The sequence below is a fragment of the Cheilinus undulatus genome, linkage group 12 (assembly GCF_018320785.1).
Source record: "Cheilinus undulatus linkage group 12, ASM1832078v1, whole genome shotgun sequence".
In the NCBI taxonomy this organism is placed as follows: domain Eukaryota; kingdom Metazoa; phylum Chordata; class Actinopteri; order Labriformes; family Labridae; genus Cheilinus; species Cheilinus undulatus.
In genome coordinates this window covers 50,237,110-50,256,800 of record NC_054876.1, presented here as the reverse complement: position 1 = coordinate 50,256,800, position 19,691 = coordinate 50,237,110, and the positions used below count along the sequence as shown (strand labels likewise).

General features: G+C 39.7%; 1 protein-coding gene and 2 non-coding genes across 3 annotated transcripts; 2 read left to right on the top strand and 1 right to left on the bottom strand.

The window, feature by feature from the left end:
- Positions 1-1,181: 1,181 nt before the first annotated feature.
- trnaa-cgc lies at positions 1,182-1,253 on the top strand. The gene has a single exon. It is a non-coding gene; the product is annotated as a tRNA-Ala (tRNA).
- A 416-nt stretch (positions 1,254-1,669) lies between these two features.
- trnav-uac lies at positions 1,670-1,742 on the bottom strand. Its single transcript has one exon. It is a non-coding gene; the product is annotated as a tRNA-Val (tRNA).
- Positions 1,743-2,122: 380 nt separating this feature from the next.
- zgc:152891 (uncharacterized protein LOC767741 homolog) lies at positions 2,123-19,308 on the top strand. Its single transcript, XM_041801822.1, has 15 exons — positions 2,123-2,149; positions 6,285-6,456; positions 7,266-7,515; positions 7,857-7,938; positions 9,806-9,895; positions 9,987-10,102; positions 11,587-11,759; positions 11,842-11,985; positions 13,829-14,032; positions 15,333-15,419; positions 15,506-15,675; positions 15,884-15,999; positions 16,077-16,177; positions 17,583-17,753; positions 18,727-19,308. The coding sequence occupies exons 2-15, from the start codon at positions 6,298-6,300 to the stop codon at positions 18,907-18,909; spliced, it is 2,046 nt and encodes a 681-aa protein (XP_041657756.1). The 5' UTR covers positions 2,123-2,149; positions 6,285-6,297; the 3' UTR covers positions 18,910-19,308.
- The last annotated feature ends 383 nt before the right edge of the window (positions 19,309-19,691 follow it).

Here is a 19,691-nt window from a genome sequence, read left to right as displayed (position 1 = left end):
CTGGGCACTTCTGGATGATTCCTTACATTAAGACTCCATGCCGCAGCTCAACAACATTGAAAAGGTTGATATCTGACATTTAGCATTTAGTAAGTTTGATAATATTCATTCAAATAAGCCTGTAAGTTCCGCTATCCCATGAGAGCAAACATGGCGCAATGTTTTTTTTCCCGCCGTTGGACGTCAACGTTCTTTCCTTTTTTTCCCAGTGTGTCTTGGCCGAGCGCTCCCCCTAGTGGCCGGGTCCATGATAACAACGGCCGTAAGAACCGGGGGATTTTTTTATTTAAATATCCTGTACTATCTGGGGATGTTTGTTAATTTGTTTTGGCCACTAGGTGTCCCTGTTTGACTATGTTATATTCTAATCTAATGAAATTAAATTGGATTATTTAGATAAAATAGATACTTGAGTGAATTCCATTTTCAGGTCTAATTTCAACATGACCACTGGGTTTCCATTATACTTGGAAATGCGCAAAATCGAAATAGCGCAATAAAAAACTGGTAATGGAAACACCTGAATTTCGAAAAAAAAAACTAAAATATCGCTTAAAGTTTTTACATTTTCATGAGGAGGTTTTCAGGCGTTTCGATATAGAAATATATCGCAAAAGTGTAATGGAAACACTTTTGCGAAACCGCATTTATAAGTCACGGGACTTGTCGTACGATGTCACATGACCAGTCCCTCCGAGACAACGTGGCGCGGTTCGTGTGGACAGAAGAAGAGACGAGACTTTTCTTAACATCATTCTTCGACCCTTATGCGTGGCTTTTGCCGTTCATACGGATTTTACCTCTGAACTATCATCCGTTGCCTTCGTCTTTCGTTCAAAATTATTAAGGCAACCGCCATAATGTAACCAAAAGCGTACCAACAAGCTTCCCTGCAGCGGAATCACGCGAGATGGGTTTTTACAAGAATTGCAAGGCCTATGCCCAAAGCTCCCTTCAATGGAAACAGTATCGCTTTTATTTTGCGAAAACCTGTAATGGAAACCCAGCTGACACATCAGCGATAAGACAGGTCCGCCAATATTTTAACCACACCAGTGGAAGCAAGTGATATAAGCGAATCCGTCAATAATCTTTATATCACAGCACGTGTTAAACTATTACACAGTCACGCTTAACAGAGTATATAAATAGCAACTGGTGACCCCAGCGAGGCACAGTGTGGGGATGTAGCTCAGTGGTAGAGCGCATGCTTCGCATGTATGAGGCCCCGGGTTCAATCCCCGGCATCTCCATCTTTTACGAGGTAATTTCCCAAAATGTGTGTCCTTCACTGTGTCATCCTGTGGTCCGATTGTTGAAAATTATCTTTGTTCCATAATAATATGAACATGAAAATGAAAATGGGTGGGATCAGTGTTACAATGTCAGAATACAGCAGAGAGCTCCCATAGCCAGATTAACTAAATAATATTTATATTTTCAAAGCAATTTAGATTGAAACTTATTTGTGGCGTTGTGGTAGAACGTACCTTTATTTTGAAGATTAGATATCACAGAGAGATTGGACATTTCCACATTCCAAAGTCAAATTATCATCGACCATGTTTGTCTCCGTCTTGCTGAAAGGCCGGGACAGCCCTTTCTCGGGACAGCTCTGCATTGGAACAAAAGAAAAACTGTTTTGTCGGAAAGAATGGGACAAAAATGGTGGTTCCACTGGGGCTCGAACCCAGGACCTTCTGCGTGTAAAGCAGACGTGATAACCGCTACACTATGGAACCCGATGGCGACATAGGAGTCCATCTTGTGAAATTATCTCTGTAAAATACATATGATGATATGTGTGTCGTCGACAAGCACCCTTTTACTTCCTTAACTTTTCCCAATCATGCTCTATAGTGGCTGTCATTACTACGCATGCAATACATTTTTGGCCAAAATGGAGATTCACTGGCGCTGTTTCACCCTTCACCAGGAATCCCAGTTTCTGGACTGCTGGACACAACTCTATCAAAATGTTTCAGATGTCAAACAAAAGGCTGTCTGTGATACCTCTTCCTGCAGAGCCAATACCAGGTGGAGGTGTTGTGGTGGGCGGAGCCTACAAAGAAACAGAGGTGTACTGTACCTGCATCTGTCCTCAAACACCACCAGACCAGATCCGAGAGGAGGAGGAGTCACTCTGCAGGTGAGTTCACCTGTTTTTAATTCCTGTGTTGTGTTTAAAGACTGCAGAACTTAATGAACAAGATAAGTCATCATCACAATATCCCTTTATACTCTCATCAGATTTTAGGATGTTTATGTATTTATATTTACTGACATAATCCACATCACCTCAATATGTGGAATATAAAAGTTAAACATTGTTTTCAGGTTTAATCTAAATGTCTTGGTCTGGATTTTTACAGAAAATATTTATTTTGTGTTCTGAAAGTTGATAACAATTTGTAGCGTTATTTTAATGTTTCAAATATTTTTTTCTCAAATGGGCTAAAATCCCTCCCTACTGCAATCGTATCACTTTGTATTAAAATCAATTTATGGCCATAAATAAGGAAAGAAATGTGACTTTTATGAATATGGCCTTTCTGCTGATTTTTCTGTAAACCTTTCAAGTCTTACTGAACACTAAAATAACTGCAGCCTTTTTTGTGGTCATGTAATTGCACAGCCTGAACCCAAAAATGGGCCATGAAGGTCTTCCTGGAAACAAGATTGCACTGAAAAGTAAATGATAGTCTTGAAGATTGTAGAAAAACTGAACTTATGATATTCTGAATATTTTAAGGTGGTGCCATCCATTAGATTCTGCTAACCCCACACATGACCTCTATTTGTTCATTGCTGTTAATGCTGTGCTATTAAAACAAGGTATTGTTCAAGAGTAGAAGGCCTAGTGCTGTGTAGTGCTGTGGTTCAACCTGGAAACATAATCCATCCTGCTTTGGCCATCATGGGCGCAGAGGCATCACAAATAAAACACATCCATGGTAAACATCTATATTTACATGTAAACATGACGGGTCCATCTCAGTATCTTCTCATATCAAATGGATATCAAATGTCGTCTGTTAAACCCAGCTCGGGCCATTTCCTGGTCATGAACAGGTGAAAGGATCATGTGACCTTTAATATGAAAGGGTTCAGTGTTGTTTGGCTCCTTCCTGTTATTGTGTTTGCCACAGAATTGGCAGAGGCTCATGTAAACCCACGCCTACGCTTACAAATACTAACGGTGGCCGTCGCTCATTTCCAAGTCAAATATCAGCGCGATAAACAAACGAGCCAGAGCAGGAACATGACAGGGATGTTGACTTTAGCTACAGATTTAAAAAAACGTGGAAGTTTTAGGTTACAGAAGAAGAGGACAGTGATACAGTCAGATATCAGTGAAAACCAACCGTTCTGATGTGTAACTGTTTATATTTCATTAGAAAACCCTAACCCTTGTTCTATTAACTCTAAATAATGGACACAGTCAGTGAGCATCCAGCCATTTTACACAACATTCTAACATTAAGAGAAAATGGATGTTTGATTTTCCTGAGCTGTAATAATCCAGATTAAAACAAAAATGTCCTGGAATATTTCACTTTGTAGTGATGAATATAGAATATTTGGTAGTTTCCCTTTCTGAATTAAATTACAGGAAAAAAACATTATATTCTAGATACATGTAATACCAGAATACAGGGGATGATGATGATGATGATGATGATGATATTTTTGTTGATATTGTCGTTGACGTCATTGTTGTAGATGTCATTGATTTTGTTGTTGTCATTGATGTAGTTGTTGTCATTGTTGATGTTGTTATTGTTGATGTTGTTATTGTTGATGATATTAATGTTTTTGCTGTTGTTGTTGATGCCGATGTTGTTCTTGTTGTTGATGTCATTGTTGATGTTGTTATTGTTGATGTTGTTATTGTTGATGTTGTTATTGTTGATGTTGTTATTGTTGATGTTGTTATTGTTGATGATGTCATTGTTGATGTTGTTATTGTTGATGATGTTATTGTTGATGTTGTTATTGTTGATGTTGTTATTGTTGATGTTGTCATTGTTGATGTTGTTATTGTTGATGTTGTTATTGTTGATGATATTAATGTTTTTGCTGTTGTTGTTGATGCCGATGTTGTTCTTGTTGTTGATGTCATTGTTGATGTTGTTATTGTTGATGTTGTTATTGTTGATGTTGTTATTGTTGATGTTGTTATGGTTGATGTTGTCATTGTTGATGTTGTTATTGTTGATGTTGTTATTGTTGATGTTGTTATTGTTGATGTTGTTATTGTTGATGATGTCATTGTTGATGTTGTTATTGTTGATGTTGTTATTGTTGATGTTGTTATTGTTGATGTTGTCATTGTTGATGTTGTTATTGTTGATGTTGTTATTGTTGATGATATTAATGTTTTTGCTGTTGTTGTTGATGCCGATGTTGTTCTTGTTGTTGATGTCATTGTTGATGTTGTTATTGTTGATGTTGTTATTGTTGATGTTGTTATTGTTGATGTTGTTATTGTTGATGTTGTTATGGTTGATGTTGTTATTGTTGATGTTGTTATTGTTGATGTTGTTATTGTTGATGTTGTTATTGTTGATGTTGTTATTGTTGATGATGTCATTGTTGATGTTGTTATTGTTGATGTTGTTATTGTTGATGATGTCATTGTTGATGTTGTTATTGATGTTGATGATGTTGTTCTCGTTGTTGATGCTGTTGTGGTTGTTGATGTTGTTCTTGTTGATGATGATGTTGGTCTTGTTGTTGTTTTCATTGTTGATGTTGATGATGTTGTTACTGATGCCATTTTTGTAGTTGTTGATGATGTTGATGATGATGTTGTCATTGTTGATGTTGTTGGTGATGATGTTGATGTTGTGGTTGTTGATGTTGTTCTTGTTGATGATGATGTTCTTGCTGTTGTTGTCATTGTTGATGTTGTTATTGTTGATGATATTAATGTTTTTGCTGTTGTTGTTGATGCCGATGTTGTTCTTGTTGACCATGATGATGTTGTTCTTGTTGTTGATGTCATTGTTGATGTTGTTATTGTTGATGTTGTTATTGTTGATGTTGTTATTGTTGATGTTGTCATTGTTGATGTTGTTATTGTTGATGATGTCATTGTTGATGTTGTTCTTGTTGATGTTGTTATTGTTGATGCTGTTGTGGTTGTTGATGTTGTTCTTGTTGATGTTGTTATTGTTGATGTTGTTATTGTTGATGATGTCATTGTTGATGTTGTTATTGTTGATGTTGTTATTGTTGATGATGTCATTGTTGATGTTGTTATTGATGTTGATGATGTTGTTCTCGTTGTTGATGCTGTTGTGGTTGTTGATGTTGTTCTTGTTGATGATGATGTTGGTCTTGTTGTTGTTGTCATTGTTGATGTTGATGATGTTGTTATTGATGCCATTGTTGTAGTTGTTCATGATGATGATGATGATGTTGTTCTTGTTGATGATGATGTTCTTGCTGTTGTTGTCATTGTTGATGTTGTCATTGATGTTGATGATGTTGTTTATGTTTTCTGTTGGTGTTGTTGTTGATGTTGTTAATGTTATTGTTGTTGATGATGATGATTATAATGATGATGTTGATGCTGTTGATGATGATGTTGGTCTTGTTGTTGTTGTTGATGTCGTTGTTGATGTTGTTATTGATGTTGATGATGTTGTTCTCGTTGTTGATGCTGTTGTGGTTGTTGATGTTGTTGTTGTTGATGCCGATGTTGTTCTTGTTGACCATGATGATGTTGTTCTTGTTGTTGATGTCATTGTTGATGTTGTTATTGTTGATGTTGTTATTGTTGATGTCGTTATTGTTGATGTTGTCATTGTTGATGTTGTTATTGTTGATGTTGTTATTGATGTTGATGATGTTGTTCTCGTTGTTGATGCTGTTGTGGTTGTTGATGTTGTTCTTGTTGATGATGATGTTGGTCTTGTTGTTGTTGTCATTGTTGATGTTGATGATGTTGTTATTGATGCCATTGTTGTAGTTGTTGATGATGATGATGATGATGTTGTTCTTGTTGATGATGATGTTCTTGCTGTTGTTGTCATTGTTGATGTTGTCATTGATGTTGATGATGTTGTTTATGTTTTCTGTTGATGTTGTTGTTGATGTTGTTAATGTTATTGTTGTTGATGATGATGATTATAATGATGATGTTGATGCTGTTGATGATGATGTTGGTCTTGTTGTTGTTGTTGATGTCGTTGTTGATGATGTTGATGTTTTTGCTGTTGTCGTTGTCGTTGCAGTCAGACATCAATGAAACCTCATTGTTTTTTTATCCTCATCAGTTTGGTCGCCATCATGTCAACTTTCTGTCTGGAGTATGAGGTAACGGTCCACACCTCTCCTGGTTCCACCTGTGGAACCTTCAACCACCTATGGCTCAACCTGATTGGCTCCCAGGGAGAAACTCCACCCCTTAATGCGAGCGAGGGTGGCCATCTTCTTCTGCCTGGATCGGTGAGTTTCATCAATTTTTTAAAATAAAATGAGAAAAAAAAGAGGTTTTAAGCCCAGTGAGGGCCAAAGATTGTTGGAGGAATGTGAACTGAGCCGTCGCAGCTCCAGTCAGGCTGGCTGGTGATGTTGGCTGCATTTAGTAAATCTACTAACAGCTGGTTTTTGGATGTTTCAAATTAATGTGTTTTGAAAGGTTAAACAGCTACAAATATTTTTCAAAGGAGAATGTTTCATTAGATAAAACAACACAGTGAATGTTTGAGGTGATTTCAGGTATCTTACTTTACTTTTTGGTTGTGTTTCTATGGAAGTGACTCCAATCCTGTAAACAATGGTGGCCTGTGAAGAGACGAGCATGGATGCAGCTGTAGCAGCAGTTTGATCAGAACTGGACAACTTTATTAAAAGCAGAGCAAAGAACCACACTGAAAGATTTTCTTGGTGTCAAAGATGTTTTCACTCTTGAATTTATCGCCTGGCTCCACTGACAGTGACCAATCCTGGATTTACTCAACAATGATCCATGTACACAGCAGATGTTTTCTTTTTTTAAATAAATATTTTGGGTCATTTTTATGCCTCTGTTTAGAGAGGCAGTGGATAGAGTCAGAAACAGGGATGAGAGAGTGGGGGAGAGACATGCAGGAAAGAAGCCACAGGTCGAACTTGAACCCGGGCCGCCCCCCGTACTGTAGGTGCACCCTACTCACTAGGCCACAGCAGTTGTTTTCAAAGTAAACAAAAAAAAAATGTGAACGAATAAAAAAATCCCGACCTATAACCTCGCTCTCTTCTTCCTGTCCTCATAGACGTGTCGTGTTAGAGTCCAGGTCAGCAGTCCTCTGGGTCCTCTCCTTCTGGTCCGACTTCGATTAGAGGCTAGGACCGGATTCCCCGACCTGAACTGGCACTGCAGCCGGGTGGGAGTCCGCAGACTGACTGTGGAGAACCAGCAAGGTGTGAGTGGGGCGTGTCCTGATGATCCAGACGTACAGGTGTTCCCATGTGACCAGTGGCTTCGAACAGAAGATGGCGACATAGAGCTGCGGAGCAGAAAGTGTAAGATAACAATGACTTTATAAAACATGGATCTAGTCTTAGGGGGGTTCACATCAGGGGCCTGGGCTCAGATCTGAGTCCACTTAACCTCACAGTGTGGTTCATTTGATCTCTATCCAAACCCTACTGTAGAAACTCACCGTACTTCCTGTCTTGGGCTTTTGCATTCTTTAGGCGTAATCTGAAATACCTCATCAGACATGTTTAAGGCCATTACCTGCACAGGTGTGCCATCCTAAAGCTGATTTCCTCTTCATCGTGGCTTGTAGAGGTTTATGTATTAAAATCTCGGTGATATAAATGAAAAGTCCTCTTACAGTTCTTCTATGATTCCTCCCCAGTGTGTCTGCTGCAGGATGAGACGGAGGAGAAACTGAAGCAGCAGCGAATCAGACGGCTGCAACATCAGCGAAAGCTCATCCGGTAAAACCAAAATAAAGTTCTCACAAAGTGGCAAAAGTTATGAGTTAAGTCTTTTTAAAACACAGTGTGCACTGTCTAAATAGAGGAAATATCGCTCTCCTTTTAAAAACTGAGCTGAGATGAGATAAGATGAAATGAGATGTGATAAGGTTAGATAAGGTGAAACAAGATACGATGAGATGAGATACAATGAGATGAGATAGGAGGACATGAGATAATTTCAGATAAGATGAGATAGGATGAGATCAGATAAGATATTTTGAGATGAGTTGGGATAAGACTAGATGAGATGGGATGAGATGAAATTAGATAGGATGAGAGGATAAGATAAGATCAGATGGGATTAGATAATTTGAGATAAGATAAGACTAGATCAGATTAGATAGGATGAGATAAGATGAGAGGGGATGAGATAGGATGAGATAATTTGAGATAAGATAAACTAGATGAGATGAGATAAGATAAAATAAGCCTAGATAAGATTAGATCATTTAAGATAAGATGAGACGAGATGAGATGAGATAAAATAAGATATGATAAACTAAGCTAATCAAAGCTAAGCTTCACTTAGATAAGATAAAATAAGATAAGACAAGACAAGCTAAGATAAGCTAAGATTAAATAAGCTAAGATAAGATAGGCTAAGATAAGACTTAATCAATCCCATGCAGGGAAATTCTACATGAGTTCCTGTTTATTAATACCTACACAAGTGGTAAACCCAGCAGCGTGGACTGGTGGAGTGTTGGTATGAAATCAGTCAGGGAAGTGAAATGTTTCTGAAATACTCTAATGTGTAATACCTCCATGTGTACCTGACTACTAGCCAGCTGAAGTCTGCACCATGGGCGTGTCTCTCATCTCAACTATAACCTGCTCCAGAACTGCAGAGCTGTGCAGCGTAGTTACTGTGATGATTTAGCCTGATAAAAAGTGTCCCCTTTGTTGTCCTGACAAACCAAAGACCAGTAGTGGACAGTAACAGGGTATATTTACTTGAGTATTTTACTTAAGTACATTTTTTCAGTATTTGTACTTTACTTGAGTAGGCTATTTGTTTGTTTGGAACCTTGTGACTTTCACTCCACTACATTTCAAAGAAAAATATTGTACTTTTGACTCCACTACATTTCTAGGAAGCTTGTTCGTACTCGTTCCTTTTAGGTTCAGCGTAGCTTTGTAGTCACATGTTGGTGTTTTTCTTTTCTAAAATGCAATTGGCCACACAATGTGCTCCTCACAGAAGGGAACCAATCACAGTCACCGCTCACTCCTGGGATGGATTTGGAAATAGGCTAGGTCATCCTCGCTCTGTGTAACACGCTCTCCCGCCTTCATTCAAACAAAACTCGGCAGTGGAGATGGCAGGAGAAACTCAAGCTGAAACACCAGCGCGCCCACAGCCATATCTCAGCTCCATGTTTCAGATTTCAGAAATGAGGAATGATTCATATCATTTCAAATGTCTTCTGTGTACACCGTGAACAAACTACATTTCTGCATTCAAGAACTCACCGTGTCATGTTTTTACCTCTCAAACTTTTAAGTTTGGCTTTTTATCTCAGATTTTGAGTTTTTAACTCATCATGTTGACCTTTTAATCATTTAGGTTGACAGTAAATGGTTAAATATTGACCCCTGTTAGGCCCTCAGGTTAGACCCTAATCCAGAATCCGGCCCCTGCTGTGGTTGAGTCCGACACCGCTGGTTTAAAGAATGACATGAGAAAGAAGCTGAGCACTTTGAGGACATCAGCCTCTGTCTATGGGGCTCAGACATAACTACAAGGCTACCAGTGGCCTGATTTTGTTTTTATTTTAATAAAGGGGTCCTAACGCTGACATTTGGTCTCCTGTCATCTCTGCAGATGGCGTGAGTTTGTCAGCGGCGCTCCACACTGTGTTGATCTGAAGAATCTGTCTGAACTCGGGCCGAACCTCAGCTACACATTCAAAAGGTGATGACTTCAACTTCCTGTTCATTCTTGCTGAGGTCTAGGACATTAACATTAATGTGTTAGTGAGCCTGGTTTGTTTTATTCCCTTCAGTCCGGCTGCTAACCTGCACTATCTAAAAGGCTTCACTGGCCGTACCGAGTCCTGGACCAGTTTCAGCGAGTTAGAGACGCTCTTCAGTCTCAGTGGACACCAGAACGACATCGCTAGTAAGAAAACAAAGACATTCAAATGACACAGAGCTATCAAAGTGGATGGCACATCTCTGTCTACCCTAAGCCTAACCCCTGCTGTAATGGAGCCAGAATCCCTCTGTGACAGGTGCTGATGTGTTCCTGAAGTAATTTAAAGCCACATACAGCATAAGCAGACACTAACAAGCAGGAAAAGAGGCAGCAGGATCAGGAGCTGGAATAACACTACTATGGAGCAGCATTGGGGCTGTTTTAGTACTGAAGAGCATAACCAATGCTGAACCAGAGTACAAGAATGTGTTGCTATGATTATTGTAGGTCAGTACAGTGTAGCTACAGCGTATGTACGATGATGAAGCATAAACCAGGCTTTAGTGTTCAATGCAAGGAGCCTCATTTGCTCATAGAGCTGTCAGTTATGCTGTTATACTCTTTTTATTACAACTAAACCAGGCAGAAAAATGAGCACTCTGACAGTAACAATTCTGATAAAAAAAAAAACATCATGACAGATCTGGTATAAAAAAGAATACTTGACGGGTTTGTCTTGTAGTTTGACCCACGTCCTATTTGTTAACGAAAAGGGGGCGGGACTTATGATTTATATTGCATCCACTCAGTAGGGGGGAGCTCCACATGTTTTGACTTCACTCTCAGGCAGCTGCTGCTTTGCCCATTCTTATATACAGTGTATTGTTGCGATATTTTGTTATATCAAATTTGGAAAAAAAAAAAAAATTCAATGACACAATTCACAAGGGCAAAAAAACCAAAACAGCGACAATCAACAGATGGCTGTCTCTTTCTTTTGTTTAGAAATAATGACAAACGATCAAACGTTTCTAAAGTTTTGGTTCTTTTTGATAATGTCGGCCAGTGATATAATACTGGTTGTATCATTAAAAAAACCTTGCTGGAGAACCTTAACTCTTTAAAGCCTGATGCTTCAAATACAAGCCAGAAGATGCTCTTTTTTTGGGCCTGAGCGCCGAGGGTGATCACTCTCGCCCAGTTTCGGGGCGTTAGACGTGTACCAATTTGTGTGAAAATTGGCATGAACCTAGAACTCTGAAAAAATGAGAGGTTGATTTAGGTTTAAAAAATGGTGCCCAGGAATTGCCTCAATATGCCAACTAATGTTTCATTTTTAAGGAATTTGATCATGTTGATTAGATAGAGGTCTCATGAAATCATGTATCAAACATGAGCCAGCTGTCTTTAAAGGGTTAATATTATCCTCTGCTCATTGGATCTCTGTGTAAGGTCATTAAAACAGATTTTTTTTTTTTTTTTTTTTGCTTTTTAAAGACAGTGAAGTAATTAAAAACTGAGAGGACCAAGGATCGTACCTCATGGTACACCAAACGTCAATAGCCCTATCTCTAGAAGGTTTATTTTGCACTTTTTGATCCCATAGATTGAAATGACAAAGATGAGATCATGTTAAAAGGTGATAATGAAAACTATAAAATGATTTCCCAACCTTTCTTCTCCTCCAGGGTTCATTCAGGCTCACTGGAAGGAGGATTGGTATTTTGGTCATCAGTGTCTGAATGGCTGTAACCCTCTGCTGCTGCGTCAGACCAACGTCCTTCCTCCACACCTGTCCGTCACCGCTGACATGCTCCGCCCCTTCTTACCTGAAGTCTCCTCCCTGGAGCAGGAGCTACAGGTGTGTTCTCTGACATCCACATGTTTGGAGCTAATTAAACTCATTTCCTGCTTTTCTAACTGTTCATCCTCTCATGGGACAGAAAGGTAAGCTTTACCTGCTGGACTACAAGGTTTTGGACGGCGTTCCAGCCAACATGGTCAACGGGAAGAAGACGTACCTCGCAGCTCCGCTGTGTCTCCTCCACCTGAACCAACAAGGTCAGCTGGTGCCCATCGCCATCCAGGTGAGCTTCAGTAGACACATGGGACACTGCTGCTGGGACGGAAGACTAGTTGCGATAGAACATGGTGAACAGTTTCTGTAGAACATGGTGGACAGTTTCTGTAGAACGTGGTGGACAGTTTCTGTAGAACATGGTGGACAGTTTCTGTAGAACGTGGTGGACAGTTTCTGTAGAACATGGTGAACAGTTTCTGTAGAACATGGTGGACAGTTTCCGTAGAACATGGTGGACAGTGTCTGTAGAACATGGTGAACAGTTTCTGTAGAACATGGTGGACAGTTTCTGTAGAACATGGTGAACAGTTTCTGTAGAACATGGTGGACAGTTTCCGTAGAACATGGTGGACAGTGTCTGTAGAACATGGTGAACAGTTTCTGTAGAACATGGTGGACAGTTTCTGTAGAACGTGGTGGACAGTTTCTGTAGAACATGGTGAACAGTTTCTGTAGAACATGGTGGACAGTTTCTGTAGAACGTGGTGGACAGTTTCTGTAGAACATGGTGAACAGTTTCTGTAGAACATGGTGGACAGTTTCTGTAGAACGTGGTGGACAGTTTCTGTAGAACATGGTGAACAGTTTCTGTAGAACATGGTGGACAGTTTCTGTAGAACATGGTGGACAGTTTCCGTAGAACATGGTGGACAGTTTCCGTAGAACATGGTGGACAGTGTCTGTAGAACATGGTGAACAGTTTCTGTAGAACGTGGTGAACAGTTTCTGTAGAACTTGGTGAACAGTTTCTGTAGAACGTGGTGAACAGTTTCTGTAGAACGTGGTGAACAGTTTCTGTAGAACGTGGTGGACAGTTTCTGTAGAACGTGGTGAACAGTTTCTGTAGAGCGTGGTGAACAGTTTCTGTAGAACGTGGTGAACAGTTTCTGTAGAACGTGGTGGACAGTTTCTGTAGAACGTGGTGGACAGTTTCTGTAGAACGTGGTGGACAGTTTCTGTAGAACGTGGTGGACAGTTTCTGTAGAACGTGGTGAACAGTTTCTGTAGAACGTGGTGGACAGTTTCTGTAGAACGTGGTGAACAGTTTCTGTAGAACGTGGTGAACAGTTTCTGTAGAACGTGGTGGACAGTTTCTGTAGAACGTGGTGGACAGTTTCTGTAGAACGTGGTGGACAGTTTCTGTAGAACGTGGTGGACAGTTTCTGTAGAACGTGGTGGACAGTTCCTGTAGAACATGGTGAACAGTTTCTGTAGAACATGGTGGACAGTTTCTGTAGAACATGGTGGACAGTTTCTGTAGAACATGGTGGACAGTTTCTGTAGAACATGGTGGACAGTTTCTGTAGAACATGGTGGACAGTTTCTGTAGAACATGGTGGACAGTTTCTGTAGAACATGGTGGACAGTTTCTGTAGAACATGGTGGACAGTTTCTGTAGAACATGGTGGACAGTTTCTGTAGAACGTGGTGGACAGGTTCTGTAGAACATGGTGGACAGTTTCTGTAGAACGCGGTGGACAGTTTCTGTAGAACGCGGTGGACAGTTCCTGTAGAACATGGTGGACAGTTTCTGTAGAACATGGTGGACAGTTTCTGTAGAACATGGTGGACAGTTTCTGTAGAACGTGGTGGACAGTTTCTGTAGAACTTGGTGGACAGGTTCTGTAGAACATGGTGGACAGTTTCTGTAGAACGCGGTGGACAGTTTCTGTAGAACGCGGTGGAATCGAATAGCATAGAATAGATCAGAATAGATTAGATTAAAATAGATTAGATCAGACAGATACTTTATTGATCTTGAAGAAAATTCAAAAGTGTCTACGGAAAACTCCAAATCCCTATCCATCTATTCATCACTTTTAATCAACGATCAATGACCCTCTCTCCAGCTGCAGCAGATGCCCGGCCCTGATAACCCGCTCTTCCTGCCCTCTGACCCCAGCTGTGATTGGTTGCTGGCTAAGATCTTTGTCCGCAGCGCAGACTTCCAGTGTCACCAGTTATCGTCCCATTACCTGAGGACTCACATGCTGGGAGAGCTGTTCTGCGTGTCTACGCTGAGGCAGCTTCCAGAGCCACACCCACTGCGCCAGGTAAACACAACCCCTCACCTTTACAGAATAATCAAGAACGCTGAGTGTTAGGTAGAGGTGGAAAATCACGACTGTTGTACTCCAGTAAAGCAGTTACTGTCAGGATTGGTAAAAACTCAAAAGGGAAGGACTCAATTGCAAAGGCACAAAAAAACTCTTTAATTAACTAAAAATGCAAAAACTACAACAAAGGTGCTAACAAAATCAAAATGCACAAAAAGGCCAAAATACTAAACCTAAAGATCACCAAAAGAACACGAGGGAACACTGTTTGAAAATCACAAGAGGTTACACGCAGGGGAGTCACAGGCAGGATATGCAGACGAACTGACACAGACACAGGGAGACCCAGAAACTAAATAGACAGGGGGTGATTAGACACTGGGAGACAGGTGAGGCCAATGACACAGGTGAGGGAGAACAAGACACAGGTGAAGGCAATCAGGGTGGAGAAAAAAACACAAGGGCAGGAAGAAAGCCAGAGGACACACACGAGGAGAAGAAAACTACAAAATAAAACAGGAAACACCGAACAGGAGCATGTGGAACACGTGGAGGGACACTGACACAACTTGAAACTAAAGACAAGGGAACACAGGAGGTAGAAAAACAAACATAAGGAGCACCAGAAACCCAAGTAACTAAAAAATTAACACAACTAAACCCAAACCATGACAGTTACTCTGGTTAAAACTGACTTAAGTCAAAGTAAAAGTATATAAATCTGATCAAGCAAAAGTGTAAAGTGTCTAATTTATTTATATATATATATATATATATATATATATGTATACTTACTGACAGTAATACCTAGAGAATAGCTCTCTAACCAGGTCATTCAGGTAAAGTCACACTTCCATTATAGAGTAAGATACACAGAAAAACTGACAGCTGAGATGGCTGAGTTAAAACAATTCTGTGAGGAAGAATGGGACAACATTCCTCCACCGCGATTAGAAAGACTCACCAGCAGTTACCACAAATGCTTGATTTCAGTTGTTGCTGCCAAGGATGGAACAACCAGTTATTAAGTTCAGGGGGAAATTTCTTATTCACAGCACTGTAAGACTAGATAAAAAACATTCAATCTTAGTTAAGCATCGATATTCAGCATTGAATCTGTTCATTAACAGCACTTAAAGGAAGGTTAGCTCCAAATTCCTAAAGTTTTCCCTCGGCTTCATCACGTTTATGAGTCTGTGTGCTAATTCCCATAAAGTTTCACTATCAGAGAGCTGCTTTTGTTTGTTCTAAAGTGTTTCTGTAGTTGTTTGTTGTTCTGACTGGTTTTGTTGGACAGCTGCTGATGCCCCACATAAAGACGTCCCTTCAGATAAACTTCCAGGCCCGAGCGTCTCTGCTGGCTGCAGGCGGCGTCTTTGATAAGGTAAACCGTGGGCTGGATCAGGAACGTTGATGAGAACTGTCCCGTTTCTCACATTGCTGTGTTTTTTTGTCGTCTGGTCCCTGAAGGCGATGGGCTGTGGTCTGGAGGGTTTACCTGTCCTCTTGTCCCGGGCCTCACAGAGGATCTCATATCAATCTCTGTGTGTCCCTGATGACCTGGCGGAGCGTGGCGTGGACAAACTACCGCAGAGCTTCTATGCCCAGGACGCCCTGAGAGTTTGGGACGCCCTGCATAGGTAGGGCTGTTTACTCTAATACTTAAACATTGAAGTACTTTGTTTCCCTCATATTTGATCCCCTTCTATCCTGACTCTATGAGGCCGTAGCTACACTCTCATTTCTCTTAACCTCAGTGGAACGTTTTAAAAACTGCTGACTCGTGCTGCTCTGATCGTCTGTGTTTGTGCTGCTTGTGTGTTTCATACCTGTGTGTTTGTGTGTCAGGTTCGTGTTCAGCTGGATCGGCGTGTTTTACAGCAGAGACGATGACGTTCACCTCGACTCAGAGCTCCAACTCTGGATCTCTGACATCAACGCTCACGGATTCAGCGACCAATCAGGTCTGTCCGTTTGTTCATGCTCAGACAGATGCATTTCTCGTTGTTTGTGCGCCGCTGAAGTTCTGTGTCTCCTCCAGGTTTCCCTCAGAGTTTCAGGACTAAAGCAGACATTTCTAAGTTTGTCACCATGATCATCTTCTCGTGTTCGGCTCTTCACGCTGCGGTGAACTTCTCTCAGGTCAGCTGACCACAGAGCAGCATTCAGAAACCAGACGGATAGTTAATGCAGAGTTTGGAAGAAAAGTGGAGTTATTTAATATCTGAATGTTAAACTCATCTTCAACACAGGGGTTCTCAACATCCAGGTTGGGACCCCACCGGGGGTCGCGAGACACTGAGAGGGGGTCTCCAGGTGCCTCAAAAAACAGAACATTTTTTAAACAACACTGTTTCCACTTCATACCTATTTTGCTAAATTTTAAACAATTTTTATCACTTTTTCACACCAATTTTGCCAATTTTAACATATTGTTGCAACTTTAAACCCATTTTTTGTTCATTTCAAACCCTTTCCACCACTTTTTTCTGCCTGTTTTTGCCACTTCTAAACCAAATCTTGCCACTCTCTGCCTATTCTTGGCTCTGTTGACACATTATTGCCACTATTAACCCCTTTAACCACTTTTACACCCCAGTTCACAATTTTTTTTTTTTTTTTTTTTTTAAGATTTATTTTTGGCCTTTTTTGCCTTTATTAGATAGGACAGTGGATAGAGTCGGAAACAGGAGGGAGAGCCGGGAGAGACATGCAGGAAATAGTGCCACGGGCCGGATTCGAACCCGGGTCGCCTGCGTATATGGCGTGCGCCTTAACCAATTGACTACCGGCGCGCCCCAATTCACAATTTGATATGTCCATTTTTGCCAGTTGTACCCATTTCTGCTTATTTCTGCCTCCGTTAACCCTTTTATTGCCACTTTATACCAATTTTTCATCCCACTTCACAAATTTCCATCTATTTTTGCCACTTTAACATCATTTCAGCCACCTTTTAAATCCCCTTTTACTGCCTAATATGTCCTTTTTGCCACATTTTTTGGTTATTTTTGGCCAATTTTATGTAATATTTGACACTTCTAATCCATGTCTGCTACTTTTAAAATCCAATTTCACCACCTTCCCTGCCATTTTTTTGCCATTATTAACCATTTTTACCTATGTTTAACATATTTTAATTGTTTTCTTACAAAAAGATTTACCTTCTTAAGAGGGCTAATTACTACACAAATGAATTAAAATGTGTTTCTTTGATAAGAGTGGTTATTATTCAGGTTAAATATCAAATACCACAGCTTGACTTTACAATGGAGCAGGATTTTGCTGGCTCCCAGTTTGGCTGGGCCCCAGAAAGCCCCCCCCCCCGGGGCAGCATTGTCTCCACATGACTATTCTAGAATGGTCATGGCTGTGTTGAACCACCTTCAGGTACAGTGGGGGTCCCGGGTCTCTGGCACCTTTATTTTGAGGGTCATGGGCTGAAAAGGTTGAGAACCACTGCTTTAACTCATGGCTCTGTAGGGACTGACTCACTGCTACTGGAACGGCAGATGTGAAAACCTCTCTCTCTCTCTCTCTCTCTCAGTTGGATTTTGCTCTCTGGATCCCAAACTGCCCCGCCTACATGCCCCGCCCTCCTCCACAGGTTAAAGGTGAGGTGGCGGAGGATGACATTGTGTCCTTCCTTCCTGACGTGAACTCGACCTGCCGAGTTCTGACCGTGCTGACGATGCTCTCCCAGCCCGCCGTTGACTTCGTGAGTCTCCTCGTCTTGTTCTGAACATGAACATAAATGTTGATGTGAACGTGTCGCTGGGATTTTTCCTCCTTTCCAAGGTTCAAAAAATTTAATCAAATATATTTTTTATTTATGGTGAGAATGAACAGTTAACTTTAATTCCATTTTGGTGTTTTTTTCTTTAACATGCTTTAAACATCTTTTTTCATTACATAAGAGAATTTTTTCTTAAAATTTTCCATTTTTAATTTTCAGATAATTGTTTTCAGCTCTTTTTTTTTTTTTTTTTTTAACTTTTTTAAAGAATTATTTTTCTTTTTAATTTCTATTTTTACCCTTTTTTGGTCATTTTTTAAGAGTTTTTTTTTCTTTATTATATTCTTAAATCTTATTTTATTTCTTTCATAAAAAATCTTATCTTTCTATTAACTTATTTCCTCTGCTTTCCTTTTATTTTATTTTTTAGTTCTATCCAGTTATTCTTTTTCTTTCATTTTTATTCCTTGTTTTTTTATTTTTTAAGAAAAGGAAAATAAAAAATATATTTATTTTAAGTTTTTATTTCTTAATGTTTTATTCATGTCTGTAATCTTCTCTTGTTATTTATATTTGAGTTCTCTCTGTCTTTTCTTTTTTTCCCTTTTTTCTTTATTAATCTAAAAACTTCCCTCTTCTTTTTTATCTTGTCTCTCTATAAATGCAGCGCTTGAATTCTGCTGATGGAGAAACAAAACAGCAGGCAAAGAGGAGGAATAGAGCCACGCTGCTGTTTACATGAACATGATTTTGTAGACGTATTGCAGACTATTGTATTCTTTCATCTTTTCCCTCCCTGGCTTTTCTCCTTCCTTTTTAAAACTGCTGCTCCCTGTATTTACTATTTTATTTCTGTATTCCTCTTCTTTTAGATCAAATAAAAGTCCGGACTGACCTGAAATGTTCCGTTGTTCCTCTTCTGACTGAAAACACCTGATTGGTTCTTTCTCTGCAGGTTCCTCTGTGTCGCTACACGGACGCCGTCTTCAGAGACGACGCCGTCCTCTGCAGACTGGTGGAGGAGGTCCAGGCTGAACTGAAGGCCATTTCTGATGACATCACGGAGCGAAACAGCCAATTAGAGCTGCCGTATCCGTACCTCAATCCTGAACGCATCGAGAACAGCATAGCCATTTAAGCCATTTTTCTTCATTGAGTTGAATAAATGATTTTTATTTTATAAAGATATAAACATCCAGAGTCAGTACAGGGATATCAATGATTATATTCTCGTTTTTAAATGCCAAACTCTTTTTCTATAACCAGACCTTTTTTTTAAGGTTTTCTTTAGAAGCCACATTTTGCTAACAGCTTCTTCTTCTGTTTTAATCTGCTCTGATTCACCGACTCTTACATGTTTAACAAGTACACATTTTCAACCAATCACCAGATTTCGATTAACTTTGAGTCATTCATTTTTAGTCTTTAAGTTTCAACATGGACTTTAATTTGAAAAACAAGTTTAGTTTCTGTTGACGTTGTTTTCAAACTTCAACCATACATCATCCTCTACTTTAGAAAAATGTATTAAATAAACAGTCAGACTTTCTGTATCTGTCTGTGAGCTTTTATTTTGAAATTCTGCTTCATCTGCAGGAAGTTAGGTACTATCTGAGCTCTGCTGGAATGAAGTTTCTGTTATTGGTTATGGGCAGATGACTTAGGTCACAGTGAAGATCTCTACATTTGGATCTCTCTAAACTAAAATGAATAAAAACTAAACTAAAACGAAAATAACCTTAACAAAACAAATGAAAAATAAACTAAAATGAATAAAAACTAAAACGAGTAAAAACTAAACTAAAACAAATAACTAGAACGAACAAAAACTAAACAAAACAAAACAAATAAAAACTGAACAAAATGAATAAAATCTAAACTAAAACAAATAAAAACTAAACTAAAATGCATGAAAACTAA

What these genes read in the sequence shown, in the direction of transcription:
- zgc:152891 (XM_041801822.1), top strand. Translation starts at nt 6,298, where the DNA reads ATGTCAACTTTCTGTCTGGAGTATGAGGTAACGGTCCACACCTCTCCT. An exon ending in ATCTTCTTCTGCCTGGATCG is followed by an intron (nt 6,457 to 7,265) that starts GTGAGTTTCATC and finishes CTGTCCTCATAG; the next exon opens with ACGTGTCGTGTTAGAGTCCA. An exon ending in ACACCAGAACGACATCGCTA is followed by an intron (nt 10,103 to 11,586) that starts GTAAGAAAACAA and finishes CTTCTCCTCCAG; the next exon opens with GGTTCATTCAGGCTCACTGG.